The sequence below is a fragment of the Rhododendron vialii genome, chromosome 5a, assembly GCF_030253575.1.
Source record: "Rhododendron vialii isolate Sample 1 chromosome 5a, ASM3025357v1".
In the NCBI taxonomy this organism is placed as follows: domain Eukaryota; kingdom Viridiplantae; phylum Streptophyta; class Magnoliopsida; order Ericales; family Ericaceae; genus Rhododendron; species Rhododendron vialii.
The window spans coordinates 35,355,998-35,372,087 of NC_080561.1; the positions used below are offsets into that span (position 1 = coordinate 35,355,998).

General features: G+C 38.9%; 2 protein-coding genes and 2 long non-coding RNA genes across 4 annotated transcripts; 1 reads left to right on the forward strand and 3 right to left on the reverse strand.

The window, feature by feature from the left end:
- Positions 1 to 4,877: 4,877 nt before the first annotated feature.
- LOC131326506 (laccase-11) lies at positions 4,878 to 8,014 on the forward strand. The gene is made up of 6 exons (XM_058359306.1): positions 4,878 to 5,199; positions 5,336 to 5,487; positions 5,586 to 5,830; positions 6,096 to 6,224; positions 6,604 to 7,527; positions 7,630 to 8,014. The coding sequence occupies exons 1-6, from the start codon at positions 5,092 to 5,094 to the stop codon at positions 7,758 to 7,760; spliced, it is 1,689 nt and encodes a 562-aa protein (XP_058215289.1). The 5' UTR covers positions 4,878 to 5,091; the 3' UTR covers positions 7,761 to 8,014.
- Positions 8,015 to 9,064: 1,050 nt separating this feature from the next.
- On the reverse strand, positions 9,065 to 10,397 carry LOC131326508 (uncharacterized). Its single transcript, XR_009200012.1, has 2 exons — positions 9,757 to 10,397; positions 9,065 to 9,311 (listed from the first exon to the last, which is right to left on the reverse strand). It is a non-coding gene; the product is annotated as an uncharacterized LOC131326508 (long non-coding RNA).
- Positions 10,398 to 10,687: 290 nt separating this feature from the next.
- LOC131326507 (probable 3-hydroxyisobutyrate dehydrogenase-like 2, mitochondrial) lies at positions 10,688 to 11,933 on the reverse strand. The gene has a single exon (XM_058359307.1). It carries the CDS (start codon positions 11,867 to 11,869, stop codon positions 10,949 to 10,951), a length of 921 nt encoding a protein of 306 aa, XP_058215290.1. The 5' UTR covers positions 11,870 to 11,933; the 3' UTR covers positions 10,688 to 10,948.
- Positions 11,934 to 13,747: 1,814 nt separating this feature from the next.
- LOC131326689 (uncharacterized) lies at positions 13,748 to 16,017 on the reverse strand. The gene is made up of 3 exons (XR_009200078.1): positions 15,814 to 16,017; positions 14,556 to 14,982; positions 13,748 to 14,472 (listed from the first exon to the last, which is right to left on the reverse strand). It is a non-coding gene; the product is annotated as an uncharacterized LOC131326689 (long non-coding RNA).
- Positions 16,018 to 16,090: the final 73 nt, after the last annotated feature.

Below are 16,090 nucleotides of genomic sequence, written 5' to 3' on the forward strand. Positions count from 1 at the left end.
ACGAACAAGAGGTTGAAGTATTCCAAATATCTATTTCTTTGGAATGGAAGGTGGCAAGTTTCTAATGAGAACTCGAGGTCGAGTTCTTTTGAAGAAAAGGAGACTGATGTAGGACAAAAATGGAGAATTTTTGTATTTTATTTTTATTGTTTTAGAATAAGATTTTGATTAGGAATATTTTCGTTTAGGTTAGAATTATTAACTTTCCGTATTCAGTTTGATTTTGATTTCTACCTTTATTAGGATTCTTGGTCTACAAGAATTAGGATTTTATTTTAATTAATTAGGAAATATCTTTTATTTAATGCCGCTTGTTTTGGCATGATTTATTATTTCTTTTACAGTAGGATTTCTAGGGTTAGGGTCTTATAAAAAGGGCTGTAACCTATTCAATTATTCAACTTTTATAACTTTTAAGCTTTTGATTAATAATATTCAGAGATTTTCTCTTTTTTTCTTGTGCGCAAGAATTGCTCGTTGCGACGAGTTGTTTATCTCGTTTGGACTAATACTCGTTTGTACCACTTGACGCGGCGGAATTCACGAGAGACTAGTTAGCGTACTAGTCCAAACGAGATAAACAACTCGTCGCAACGAGCAATTCTTGCGCACAAGAAAGAAAGAGAAAATCTCTGAATATTATTAATCAAAAGCTTAAAAGTTATAAAAGTTGAATAATTGAATAGGTTACAGCCCTTTTTATAAGACCCTAACCCTAGAAATCCTACTGTAAAAGAAATAATAAATCATGCCAAAACAAGCGGCATTAAATAAAAGATATTTCCTAATTAATTAAAATAAAATCCTAATTCTTGTAGACCAAGAATCCTAATAAAGGTAGAAATCAAAATCAAACTGAATACGGAAAGTTAATAATTCTAACCTAAACGAAAATATTCCTAATCAAAATCTTATTCTAAAACAATAAAAATAAAATACAAAAATTCTCCATTTTTGTCCTACATCAGAAACTAAACCTTTAATCGCGAGGATGATCTGCGAATCGATCGTTAGAAGGTGGCGTAGAAGTCTATGACAGAGGGAGGGAAAGATAGAGAGAGAGAGAATGAGGAGGTCGGGCGCTCGTGGTTTATTTCGAGGGTATTTTTGGTAACTTATTAGTCCGTATCCTTATGCGTGCATTTTGGGTTGGGCTTGGATGTTTTGATCCTTTTGTTTTTGACCGACCGGTAAATCACCCTCACTCTAACCCGGCACGACCCGAATAGCAACACCGCCTACGCTAGTTCTAATTATTTAATTTGAAACATTGTTATCGCATATCTTAAGATATGTTTGTTGAAAGAATAGGAGTTTCTATTGTTTAGTTGAACAAGATTTTTGGAAGAGGGAGAAAAGTAAAGACAAGAGTGGAGAAGAAGAGTATTTGAATTACACTTGAACTCAAAAAAAATTTTGGCTTGGTATAAAATGACTAGAATTCATCCCTATTTATACTACTCTATGAAAAACTCTGGTATAAAGATATTTTCATACAAGATAAACTTTTAGATATTTATATCTTCTTCAATTGGACTTGTTTAGACTTAACTATCTTGTGTCAAAATATTAAATGTAGTTTATGCTTCAACAACGTTAATCATAATTAATATATAATTAAAAAAGTAGATATACCTAATAACACCAACCACCTATACTTGCATTTTTCAAAAAAGAAAAAAAAAGCGGGGGGGGGGGGGGGGGGGGGGGGGTTTGGGTTTAAGATGCAAAATTTCAAATCTCTCCTATTACATTAAGGCTTTTTGTTTCCTAGTTAGGGAAAGAAAAATCAAGCAAAACACAATCAAAGTATGGTTCTTTCTTCTATACAAGCCCTAATTGAGCTTGAATTTTCTATCAAATGGTTTGAAAGATACCATAATTAGATCAAATGGCTTAGATTAATGCATTTGGGGTTCCGCTTTTTGAAATAAAGTCTGACTTTTTTCGATAAATAATTCTACAATATATTTTTATTAAAAAAATTGGAAATGAACACTACCCTTTTATCCCTTGGTACTCCTTTATATATGTGTGTGTGTGTATGTATGTATATATATATATATATATATATATATATATATATATATATATATATACAGAAATCTTCAAGTAAGGACCTTATATGCGGATCTCTCATTTCTCGCCTTTCCCTATCTGATATCGATGATCTGAGCCGCTCAATGTGATCAGAACGTGATTTTAAGGTTACTCGCGAGAAATTGGCAAAAAAAATGACCGGAAAGGGCTTGATTTGAGCAATTTTTATTTGAACCGTTAGATAAAAAACAAACAAAAACTGCTCGGATGAAGCCCTTCCCGGTCTTTTTTTTTTGCTGATTTCTAGCGAGTACCCTAAAAATCACGTTCTGAACACATTGAGCGGCTCGGATCATCAAAATTTGATCGGGAAATGGAGGTCCGCATTTTATTAAAATAAGGTAGTCCTCATAAGAATGGGACATATATATATATATATATATATATTCACATAAAAGTACCAAATTGACCTTCATACGAAAAAATTGATTCAAGAGGCAACGGTAATTTAGTAATTTCACATGAGTAAAAGACAGAAAAGGAAATGCCAATGAATAAAAGGGAAGTGTGTGAAAATCATTTTCTTTGTTTTTTCCTAGGTGCAAACTTTTGACGTTATTTTCCCACATTGGTTATTAGTTATGCAGAGAGTTCGTTTTGGGGAAAATGACAGCTAATAACTTATTTTGATAATAAATACCCGTCAAAGACATTTTCAACATTAACAAATATTCTTAACTTATCCTTGGTGGATATCAATTATCAACACTACGTCCTGAACTGTCGTTTTCCCTTTGTTTTGTGATCCAATTTCTGAATGGAATGGAGGCCCCAAAGATGGCCAACTTCGATGGCCCAACACACCTACAATAATGGGCTGAAACAAAACAGGCCCAGGATGGTCGCTGTCCCGATGGGCAACCCAACCAAATGCTCTTTCCTTTCAAAAAATTTACTGGCTTACAGTCGTGGTGAACCTGTGTGTGACCACAACGAGGGGTTGGTTCAACTCCAAGGGTGAGTCCGATCGGTTGATGGATTTGCTCTCCACACAACTAATCAGAATTCGATTCTTGGAATTAGATCGCAAGAAAGTAATTTCTTGTGAATTCGCTAGTCCCGGCGTGGATGACCTGCCTTGGATCGGACTGGGGAGGGGATTAGTTAAGATGCGCGCAAGCTTGTCTAGACACATTGTTGAACCAAAAAAAAGAGGGGTTGGCTAAGTGGGGTGTTTTTTAGTTTTTTAGTTTTGAGTTTGGTTATTGGGTTTGATTATTGAGTTTTGGTTATCGGTAAAAATTGTTAAGTTTGGTTATGGAATGGATGGAATTTGATTATTTGCTAAAAGACTTGTAACTTTGCTCATTACAATGTGAGGTGTTTTTTTAGCATTGTTATTAAGTTTGTTTATCCATACCAATTTGCTTATTACAATGTAGATGCTAATAGGCTAATACTACTCATATGTAGAAGGACCTTAACTTCAGTCCCGTTACATGCGGAGCCATTGTAGGCCGGAGGGGGCACGGCCCCACCCAATTTTTATTGCTTAGTAGAATTTTCATAATTTTCAAACTCTACGTCCGAATTTAATATTGAAAAAACTCATCGTAACAAAAAAAAAATTTCATAGCTCCGCCACTGAACATAGATGCAATGGGGTTCCCTACAAATATTGGTATGGTGTGACATGACAATACTTTATAGCGGAAGTGAATGAGTACTAAACCTGCACTTCCATTTTATGCACCAAGAACCCTGCATCTGCAACAAGGCTTATTTTTCCATCTGAGAATTTTTCGAACCATAAGTTGGCTTACAAGAATGACAATTGGACCGCTTGGGAGTTGGACCTTCGATTGAATCCTCTGGCCATACACTTTCATTTCCTTATTATTTCAGGTCATAAAATGCTCTAGAAGTTTGCTTGGTCAATTGACCTAACTAACTTGACAGATCAAAAGCAAAGAAAAAGACTTGACTTGACCAACCTGATGCAAAAGGAAAGAAAAAGAAAAACAGAGAGAGATTGCACCATTCCCTTTCCGGGTTGGATCGGTTTGGCAATCACTCTGACCCGGCACGACCCGACTCGCAACACCTAGCATTAGCTGTGCATTAATACAAAAACACGCATGTTGTGCGCCATTTATCGGGCCTACGCTAGTTCTAATTATTTGATTCGAAAATTTTCTTAATAATATGCTCTGCATACATAGTTACTGATGTCCAATCAACTTGAAATTTATCAATGAAATATCTTATCCGCAAGACAAAGAAAGTGAACGGGTTCATATCAAATAACAAGAAGATATGACCTGGGCCTTGATAAAGACCGCACAACACCCATGCTGTGTGTTAATGCGCAACACAGACCATGTTCCCATTCATAGATGCCATCGGGCTCGGGGGCAACTAGCTTTGCCCTCTGGTCCAAGACGGATCCAGGTTTTGGAGCGAACCGATCAAAACCCGATCTGACCGGCCCAGAAAATGGAGTAAATGTGAAGGGAAGGCCCAAGACCGCTGTTTTCAGCTCAGGACATCCCAACAAATCTTTTGGAACATGCCCATGAATATTTTGAGTGAAATGGGGGGTGTCCTTTCCCACCAACTACTCTGGGATTTAGTATTCATAGAACATATCTTGGGGCACAGTTTTGGCACTTCTAAGCATTATTATAAACATGTTCACTCATTTGCACCTTTCAAGGTACTCTATTTCTGTTTCTAACTTTTTACTCCTCAAGACACCTATGTATGTCTACACACACACATAGGAACCTAGGATGTATCGGCAACAAACATTACACAGATATCTCAACGTCTATCACAGTTGCTTCAAAGCTTTGTCCAATACTTTGCACTTGCTTTACCTAATGTCCATTGAAGTGGCAATCCCCAGCTCTCTTTATTCTGATCAACCTAACCTTCTGCTTAGTAAGTCAAGCTCCTATAAGACACCATTTTCCCCCCCTGCATCCAAAAACAGAACACTCATATCTCTCCCTCCTTAAAAAAAAAGGCACCGAATTTCACCGGAAGATAATGATGCCGCGCTATAGAGGACTGGGAGGATGTCTCCTTTCCATCTCTCTCTTCATCATCTTTCTTTCTTTTCCTGTGAACGCGGCGTTGAAGACATACGACTTCAATGTAGGTTGCGAAACCTATTCAACTTCAATATATTTATTATGTCAACTATATTGCATTTGTTTGAAAGGGGGGAAGATTACTTACCAGCTTTTTGTTTTGTTTTGTTTTGTTTTCTTCTTTAATTCTGGGGTATCAGATACAAGTGAACAATGTGAGCAGGTTGTGCCATGCAAAACCCATAGTCACAGTTAATGGGATGTTCCCAGGGCCTACAGTGTATGCGAGAGAAGGAGATCAACTCCTTATAAATGTCACTAACCATGCACAATACAACATTACTATCCATTGGTATGTGTGCTTATATATATAGATGAAGATTTAAAGTTTTCATGCATGGAAATTGGAAACAAAATAATCTACATAACACTGTGTTATTGTTTTGCAAGGCATGGTTTGAAACAATTTCGCAACGGTTGGGCAGATGGACCGGCATATATAACACAGTGTCCAGTCCAAACTGGCAAGAGCTATGTTTACAATATCACTGTCACGGGTCAACGAGGAACGTTATGGTGGCATGCACATATCTTGTGGCTAAGAGCAACCGTTTATGGCGCCCTTGTCATCATGCCAGAGAAAGGAACTCCATTTCCATTCCCTCAACCTTACCAGGAAACTAACATAGTTTTAGGTCAGATTCGCTACACGTCAGCATGAGAAATCTCAAAACTAATAGATAAAGAATGCTTTGAACCCTCTCTTCTTTTTTCTCTCGAGAAAATTAGCAAAATGGAGTTCTGGCGGCAATACGTTCGTAATGATGCGGACTGCACTCCATCAGGATAGTGTTACCACACTTTATTGGGAACACATTTCTTTTGAAATTTACAAGTTCTGATAATTGTATTACATACCTTACATGGATGTATTAATGTTAACACACATTTGTCATGCAGGCGAATGGTGGAATCAAGATGTTGAAACAATTGTTAACGAAGGTAATAAGCTGGGGTTGCCACCACTGCCCTCCGATGCTCATACAATCAATGGGAAACCAGGGCCACTATTTCCATGCTCCGAGAAATGTAAAACCGTTGTGCTGATTGCGATGAGTTTGTTTGATATTGTTTCCATCTTCAGGTTCTAGTTTTCACATTTCGTAAAAACACAGAAAGTTGCTTTGCGAACTGTTTCCAAAAGTAGATTTTCAGAAAGAAAAAAAAAAACCCATGCTCCAGGAAACACTTTCAAATTTTTTTTTACGTGTGTTTTTAAAGAGAGTTGAAAACCAGAGAAAATGATACTGTTTTCGGAGCAGTCATCGCTTTTTCTTACGAAAATGCTGAAATCAAAATCGAAGAAAGCAAAAACAATATCAAACAGACGTGGACTTCCGCAAGTCCTTGTTACCTTCATCACCTCTATATATAGTTACGCTCACAAGTAAGTTTTTTACTATTGCAGATACATTTGCCATGGAGGTTGAGTACGGAAAAACATACCTCTTGAGAATAATCAATGCTGCACTTAATGACGAGCTCTTTTTCGCCATAGCCGGTCACAGCATGACAGTTGTGGAGATAGATGCAGTTTATGTCAAGCCCTTTACAACCCAAGCTATATTGATCGCCCCAGGTCAAACCACAAACGTTCTAATAAAAGCTGACCGACCTCCAAATCGATACTTCATGGCTGCAAGGGCTTTCGATGATGCACCAATCACAGTGGATAATAAAACTGCTACTGCTATTCTACAATACAGGGGCATCCCAAACACAGTTCTTCCAACTTTACCCCAATTACCGGCTCCGAATGACACCAAGTTTGCGCTGAGCTATAATAGCAAACTCAAAAGTCTTAATACTCCACAGTTCCCCGCAAATGTCCCTCTTCAGATTGACCGACATCTTTTTTACACTATCGGTTTAGGAATTAATAAATGTCCAACTTGTCAAAATGGAACTCAAGTTGTGGCTTCATTAAACAACATAACGTTTGTGATGCCGAAGGTGGGGCTTTTACAGGCTCATTATTTCAATACTTCTGGAGTTTTTAGAACTGATTTCCCAGACAAGCCGCCAACTCCATTTAATTACACGGGTGCACCTCTTACTGCTAACCTTGGAACTACCACTGGGACTAGGCTCACTAAGCTGGCTTTCAATTCTACAGTTGAAGTGGTGTTACAAGACACTAACCTCCTCTTTGTTGAATCGCACCCATTTCATCTTCATGGATTCAACTTCTTTGTGGTGGGGACTGGGATAGGAAACTTCGATCCCCAAAAAGACCCCGCTAAATTCAACTTGGTTGATCCGCCGGAGAGAAATACGGTTGGTGTTCCTACTGGAGGTTGGATTGCTTTCAGGTTCAGAGCCGATAATCCAGGTAAAAGATACGCAACTACTGTAAATAAGCACATTAATCAATAGAGTACCCTTTTCAACTTTGATGAAGAGGCTAACCAACGTATGTATCTGTATTCTATAGGTGTTTGGTTCATGCATTGTCATTTAGAACTTCATACGATGTGGGGGCTAAAGATGGCTTTTGTGGTTGAGGATGGAAAGTCAGCTGAAGAATCTGTTCTACCACCTCCTAAAGACCTTCCACCCTGCTAAATGTTGCAGCTGAAGAAGCATTCACAACTTTCTCAATGAAGCAAAAAGCTTCTCCTTTTCCTTTCTTTCTACATTTTAATCCACATGTGTAAATGTCATTATTTCTTTTCCTGCAAAATTTGCAGTCGACTGTTTGGGATGAGATTTACATAATTGTAATGCAAAGATATTGTTTCGTGGTCTGCATTATATGGTTAATCGGTTATACCTTCATTTCTGAAATAAAACTCCATGCGTTGTAATTATTAAATTAATCGTATACGACTCCAACGTTTTCAAAATTTCCCAAAACAAGAAATCATCATGGTGATCGTGTCCTTGACTAAAACAATTGCAGTACGATGTCAAATCCATTTCTTGCTGCAATACCACACCACACCATGCAAATTCAAATCTTTGCTTTGCTGTTTTGTCAACAAACCAAATGCGTCAAATCTGAACTCATTGAACTTCCAATTACTAGCTTCTTCGGTTACGACAGCATGTATATAAACTCTTGTATAGCAAGCCATTCATATTTCATACTGCTGAAAAATGAATGTTCTAAAAGTCGCTAGGCACTAATCGGGCGGTCGGCTACCTTTGAGCTTCAAGGCCTTGTAATCGGCGATTAATCGGTGCATAGCAATTTAGTAATCGGCGCATAGCATTTAGTCAGATCTAGTCGAATAGGCCCCGCCAGCGATTAAATGCTGATTAATTCCTTTTTTATAACACTGAAAAATATCCACCAGTTCATTCATAGTGTCTGGAAAACACAACATGGAACAGAACAAATAAGTTCAACATTGAAATACATATATAGAATTGCTTTATGTTTTCAGCATCCACCCAATACCTTCTTTAATTCACAAAAAAAGCATCCTAGGGCACATCTCTCACATTCCCTTATTCAACATAGCGACTCCAAGGGTTAAAACCACATAATACAGGCGAATGGCTAGAAAAATCCTGATGAAATGCATAATGGCTCTAAGAGCAACAAAATAATCTCAGACAATACAGTCACCACAAAAATATGAGCAGTTCTCTACAAACACAGAAACAGGACATAGAAAATGCATGAATGGTCACAATCTTTTAGAAGCAGATCCCTCCAACAATCGTTTCCATACGTCCATCTTACGTGTTCAATTATCTGTTTTGGTTTTTGGGACGTAGGATTGTTGTGCAGTTATATAATGTCACGACCCTGACCCTTCCTTGTAGGTCTTAGTCATAACAAAGCGCCGGTGAAACCATCACCAAGGCCATTTCAGACATACACTATCTCATAACTATAAAACTAAAAGGGACAATAGTACTTAACCAACGGAAGCTTATCCTATAAAGTCCAATGTGGCAACAACTTATATTTACAAAAGAATTATAACTCCTAGTTACACCTCAGAGCTGTGCATAACCTGAAACTTTACAAATGTCTCTAACTTTTACAAGAACATCAAAAACATGATAACTTGAATACAACTTCCCTGCAGATAACATAGATATTGGCTCTCATATATGCCCGAGTCCAAACGAAAGGAAACCACATCACCTATTCTTCAATTCCTGAAAGGTAAAACATTTTCATAAGCCGAAGCTAGTATGAAAGACCAATGCATATATTACATGCTTTCCATGGATACTATCAAATGACATTAATAAACCATAGCTTTGGATATTTCCAAAAGAACTTCGTAGCATATGAAACAATAGTTCTATAATGCACATCCCACATATTCATTTCAGAACACCAGGCGTCCCCGGTGTGGATAAGCTTAGACGTCTTTGCATTATCCTAAATTATATCAGATCACATCTTGCTAGCTTTTTACTGTCCCCTAGCAAGCCGGGACGGCAGGGATGCCATTAATAGATAAGAAAACATGTCCACCTTCCATTTGATATCCATGGAGTACATATCATGTGGAAAAACTTGTAGTAAAAACATGCATTCCACATTGGATTGTAACACATCTGCAAACCATGTAATTTATGCATTAAAGTCACTCACCTCAAATCCGAGCTTCTAAACCACGTTCCCCACATAAACATATAACGTAATTATAATTAAGATTCAATGAAGCACATTTAAACTTCTACATACTTTCATTAGATCTCCCTGGTATCTTAACAAAAGGTCTAAGGTAAGGTTAAAGTCTTAATCTAATGGTGAAGTCAGAACATAACAAAACCCCAAATCGATATAGAGTCCTAGAACCAGTCTGCAGTATTTTGGTCATAGTATTTGATAGGATTGGAATTAGATGCTAGGACCACCACCATTAGAAAGTAGACTTTCGGGGCTTCAATTTTGATATAAAATTTGTCCAAATCGGAGTCCGGACAACAAAGATATGCTCATCCGAAGTTAGGACTGTAATCTGTCTTGGTTCAGTGATTTTCCAGCAAATTCTAACCTAGAACTCGTTTTCAACCTAGAACTCACCAATAGCTCTTAACACCAACCTCAAACTTCACAAACCAATCTCCAAAGGTAAGAATAACAATCAAAACTTATTGGTTCAACTAGTTTTTGGAACATCCGAAGGAAATCAAGCCTAGTATCAAGAACTCATCTCTAAACCTCACAATAGGGGTTTCTATGATTCCTACCAATTAAACCTTGAAATTAAACAGCAATAACGTGGAATCAAGAATTTACCAAGTGCAGACTTCCAAAACAATCGAAGCATGATGTTTCCCTAATTTTTCCTTGATTCTTCCTTCTTCCTCCAATTTCCTGAGTTCTTCTCTCTCTCTCTCTCTCTCTCTCTCTCTCTCTCTCTCTCTCTCTCTCTCTCTCTCTTTGTAAGCGGTAGAAAGCGGTGGAAACGAGAATAACGTAGAACCTCTTAGGAAAGATTATTCTATGTGGTTGAGTCCATACTAAACAACTAAAGATTTTCCCATATCCCCACCTATTAAGCCTTGCCTTGTCATATAAAACCACCCTTATTAACATGTGTAGATTAATTCCAACACTAATACGATCATAACATGTCATTCAAACTAATTAACATAATTAGGAGTCTAGGGTGTTACATATAACAACCTACAACCGCACACAATTACATAAACATACACATGGTGTGGGGAGCGCACATAAACTAATGGTGAAGTATGCGTCAATCCCCCATGCTTATGTGACTGTGCAAGTGTTTTGTGTGCGGTTCTAGAATGACTATGCCACAACAGAGAGAGTCTCACTTGCCATTCATCCTCTCTATGACAGTAATAAGGCCTTGAGTGCCAAGCTTCCCATCCCCATTAGCCACCATCCCAGAAAACAACTGTTTCGCCAATGCAGCACCAGGCAACACCACCACATCTTCATTCCCCTCTTCAACCACATCCACACCCATTCCCAAATCCTTCACCATGTACTCAGCAAACCCACCAGGCCTAAAATCCCTCCCAACCATCCTCTCCCCAAACAACTCCATCACCATCGACCCAGCCGCCCCGCCCCTCACCGCTTCCAGAAACTTCCTCACGTCCAACCCCGTCTTCTCAGCAAACACCAACCCTTCACTCAACCCAACCAAATTTGCCCCCACCGTTATTTGGTTCGCGATCTTACACCTCTGCCCGCACCCTGCACTACCCATGTAAGTCACCCTGCCCATTACATCAAACAAAGGGGACAACCACTTCACAACATCACTATCCCCACCGGCATATATAGCCAATTTCCCGTCCCTCGCCCCGATGTCCCCACCGGATACCGGGGCGTCCACTGCCCAACAACCCTTTTCTCGGGCAGTGGCAAAAATCTCTTTTGCAAGAATTGGGTGGCTGCTGGTGTGGTCGACGATAACTCCGCCCGGTTTTAAGCCAGCGAGGAGGCCAGCGGAGGGGTCTAGGACAATTTGTCGAACATCTGGGGGGTGTCCGAGCATGGTGAAAACGACGTCGGATGATTGGGCGAGGGAGGAGGGGGAAGGGGCTAGTTGGGCGCCTAGGGATTGGAGGTGGAGGGATTTGGAAGGGGTGCGGGCGTAGAGGGTGAGGGAGTAGCCGGCAGAGATGAGGCGGGAGGCCATGGCTGAGCCCATTACGCCTATGCCGATCCAACCGATGCGGGTTTCGGATGGGTTTATGGGTTTCGGGTAGGGAGTGTTCATTGTTGACTGAAATGTGGAGAGAGAGAGAGAACAGAAATGGAACTTCAAAGTTTCACAGGGATCTTTGTTTATAGCTGCCCCAAGCCCAAGCGATGCGAAAAAAATTAGAGTGCCGAGTGGGTATTACGTGGTGTTCGCTCGGCACATTTGAGCCGTCCATTGCGTTTTTTGACGATTCGGAATTGGAGAGAGAAAAATGAGAGAGAGTATTGGGATGAGAGAAGAGAAAGAGTTTCAATTCGAACTATCTAAAAGTGTATTAGACGGCTTGAATGTGCCGAGCGAATATCACGTAGGATATACCGATCCAGGCACCGAAAAATTTCTTGATGGGGTGGGTACGGGCAGAGGTAGTTAATTAGGGTGCATTCTTTTGGCCTTTAACTTAAACAATGGCTTTGTTCGGTTAACAACTTAGTTTTAGTTTTAGTTTACTTTTCAATCATTACCTTATTTATTTCTCCAATTATTATTTTTTCATCTCTCTCTATCTCTCTCCAATCATTACCCTTATCTTCAATCATTACTCTATTTTTCTTTCCACTTATTACCAAAACTAAATTAAACTAAACTCCCAACCAAACACAATCGAGAATTTTATCTTTATTTGAATTTTTTTTGCATTTGTTAGTTTTGCGTCAAATTTTTGTGGGTTATAGATTTGTCTCTACAAAATGAATGAGAAAAGTAAAAAAAAAATCACTTTTACCCAACTATTTTGAAAAATAACTACGTATTTTTTAGCGCAAAAAGTGAAGTGGTTATTTCTCAAAATATTTGGATAAAAGTAAAGAAATTTTACTTTTCCGATTTCTCTCGTAAATACGAATCAATAGCCGACAAAAGTTTGGCGCAAAACTAACAAATGCGAAAAAAAATCAAATAAGAACAAAATTCTCATTTTAAGTTTAAGTTTAACTAAAGGCCAAAAGAATAATACAATTTCCAACGAGGCTTAATAGGGTTCATGGGCACTTTCGTGTTTCTTGTTCATGTTTCCTAAACATCTATGTCTCGATAAGTCATTGGTCGGAATCCAACAGACTACTCCCCCTTTCTTTTTTGAGTTCGTTATTTTATTTTGGACTGTCCCCTAATAAATATTTATTTTGTAAAATTAGTGAATACAAGTTCCTACATTTTTTATTTTGTCTTTAAAATTAGATTCTACTTTATCCATTTCATTTTGAGAGTCCACTATGAAAAATTGTGTCATTTTTCAAATAAAAAATCAACTACTTTCGTGTGTAATTTTTTGAATTTTTTTGCACCAAATTAAAGTACTAATCGAGATTTTTAATATGGTGCGAAAAAATTTGTAAAATTATACATGGAAGTATTGATTTTTTGATTTGAAAAATGGCAAGAAAGAGTATGAGACTCTCAATATAGAATGGAGAGAGTATTTTAAAAAGTTGGTGAATAAAAAGTGTAATAATAATGTCTCCATAGATAGTAAATAGGAAAAGTTATAACTTTTAGAGTGTAATGATTATGCTTCCATAAAAAGTTGGATTTATGAAGTGGGACTCTTAAAAATGGAGAGAACTTGACGAGCTCTATAAAGTGAACGGTTTCGATCATTGTTGTGAATCCGGGATGAGCGCACAAAAACCGAAAGTAAACCAGATTGGAGGAATCCACTTGGGTTTGCTGCCAAATTCTGTTCGAAAATTCGCACCCAAAGCACGTCTTCCATGGTTTCCTCATGTCTACATCGTGGACAAATCACATCCACTTGAATCCTATAAGACTAGACAACAAAACATCACACCTTGGAACATCGACTGAACACCCGAAGAAGCAACAAAGAGATTAGGCATCTTAGGAAACCAACGATCTCTAAAAGTTCTGATACCACAGCCATGGCCCTCCACGTCATACCCTTTTTTTAACAACTCCTTACCCCCACATAAGACTGCGCCAACCCCACAAACAACCGGGTCGAATTTTTGCCTCCAAGAACAAATCTCCCCTGCCATATTTAGCCCTCAAGACTTTACTGAAAAGAAGATATGGACTCTGATGAATCCGGCATCCAAGTATAGCCAACAACTCTTGGTTAACAAAACCCAAATCTCGAAAGCCCATCCCTCCTGTCATAATTGGTTTACACATGTTGTGCCAACTAGGCCAATAAATCCCACAAGAAACTTACCCGCAACACTCTGAATGTTATGCACAAAATAAGCTGGAGCCTGGAATACTGAGAGAAGATAAATAGGGATTATCGATAAAGTATGTTTAACAAGAATACAACGACTGGGTAAGCCCAACATCGGGTTTTCCACCCTTGTAGACGACTAGAAAATCTGTCCAAAATACTCCAAAAATTAAATTCACCTTTTTTTCTTGGATGACTCAAGCTAGAACCAAGATAGATACCAGGGGATTGAATGGTAGGAATATGAGATAATCATCCTTCCCTTCAGTGGACAAAGGAAGGGGACTGAGAGCTTTTACTTCGTCAGAGTTTGATGCTGGAAGAAGTCCTCGTCACTAAGGCCGCGTGATTTAGCCACCTTTTATAGTTTGTTTGCTGCGGCTGAATTTGGTGTAGGTTGGGAAACGGATTCGGCTAAGCCCAGAGCAAGCCACAAGTCCTGCCGCAAACAAATTCGTACAACAATTACACCAGGGAATTATACAAAAACTACAATACTGACAATCTTGTTTAGTTACAAACCTTTTGTTGATGCTTCAGGGGAAATGCAGTAGAAAAGGAATTGAACAATGAAGGGCTTTTCATTGAAAAGTAGGTGCACTAATGGCGCCCTGTGAGACCACTTAGGAATCAACGCATGCCCGTAAGACCTTAGGAAACACGTACTTGTAAGGAACTGCACCCTTCACTTTCATCTCACAACAAAACCCCAATGCACTCATCCGACATTCCACGCCGCAAATAAACCGAAAGGATTGCAGTCCAAGCAAACACATTTGGTTGCGGCGTTTTGTCGAACAGAACGTGGGCTGATTCCAAATCCCCACAACCCGCATACTTTGTACTAATTTTGTGGTCATGAAAAGGGTCTTGCTCTAGCCCATGGAGAACGAGCCGTCGATGTTTGTTTTCCCAGTTTTTGTCCTAAACTCGTGAGAAACAGAATCGCCTGTAGAGAAACCATGTTGGAAGTCACGCTTACAAAGAAGGGTGTCTCATCTAGGGGTGTGAAAAAAACCGAGCCCCGACGGGCCCGACCCGACCCGAAGGGTTTCGGGCGGGGCCGAACAAATGATTCTGTCGGGTACGGGTACACTTTTCCAAAAAAATCAGTTTTCGGTTCGGGGCTCGGGGTGCTGTTTTTTCTTACCCGACCAAAAGACACGAATTCATATAGCTTACTTCGGTTTTGGTCGGACCCGACCCGACCAAAAAAATCGGTTACACGGACGGGTATCCCCCCTCCTTCGGTTCGGGTTCGGGTCCCAAAAAGTGATAACCAACTAGTCGAGTCGGGTTCGGGGGCCGAACCCGACCCGTGCACACCCCTAGTCTCATCCCCCATCCCCGATTTCCTTCTCGTACTTTCATCCTTACTTTATTAAAAAAAAAAAGTGTTTCCTACAAAGCTGAATTAGTATTATTTTTTCCCCATTCAAAATTTTCGTGCATTTATTAGCTTTGTATTCATTTTTTGTCGATTATTAGTGCGTCTCGTCTCGTCTAGAGAAATTTAAAAAATAATGAATCAGATTATTATTATTTTTTTTGAATTAAGACAAAAACAATCCAAAAGCCTGCCTATTTTGTATATAAAAAAATTGAATAAAGACAAAAATCATTTAAAAAATCTGCCCTGGTTTGAATTGATTTTGTCTACAGTGAATTTTTTAAATCATTTGTTCATAATTGTTTACTTTATAGATTTATCTCATCGAGACGAATCAATAATTCTCAAAATATTGATACAAAATTCACAAAGGGAGAGAGAGAGATTTACGTTTGGCCGCGTGAAGTGATTGGGTATACAGTGGAGGAGTTTGAATGATTTGCAATGGATTTCGCTGGGGAAATGCTTGGAAATGGAGAATTGAGAATCCAAGTAGAAGATGACAGGCGGTGAGTGCCATGGATTTCCCCTTTTCCCCGGCGAGGTGCAGTGTGGTGATGAAAAGCCTTTGATTTGATTTGAAGCCCGACGAATATGCCGAAGTAAAGTCACCTTACCACAGTCATGCTATATTAGCAATCAAATATGAACTTATTTCAAAGATTTA

Bases quoted from the DNA above. Each gene is read 5' to 3' on its own strand.
- LOC131326506 (XM_058359306.1), top strand. From the start codon at position 5,092: ATGATGCCGCGCTATAGAGGACTGGGAGGATGTCTCCTTTCCATCTCT. The intron at 5,200-5,335 runs GTAGGTTGCGAA...CTGGGGTATCAG, and splicing joins TGAAGACATACGACTTCAAT to ATACAAGTGAACAATGTGAG. The intron at 6,225-6,603 runs GTAAAACCGTTG...TTACTATTGCAG, and splicing joins ATTTCCATGCTCCGAGAAAT to ATACATTTGCCATGGAGGTT.
- LOC131326507 (XM_058359307.1), bottom strand. From the start codon at position 11,869: ATGAACACTCCCTACCCGAAACCCATAAACCCATCCGAAACCCGCATC.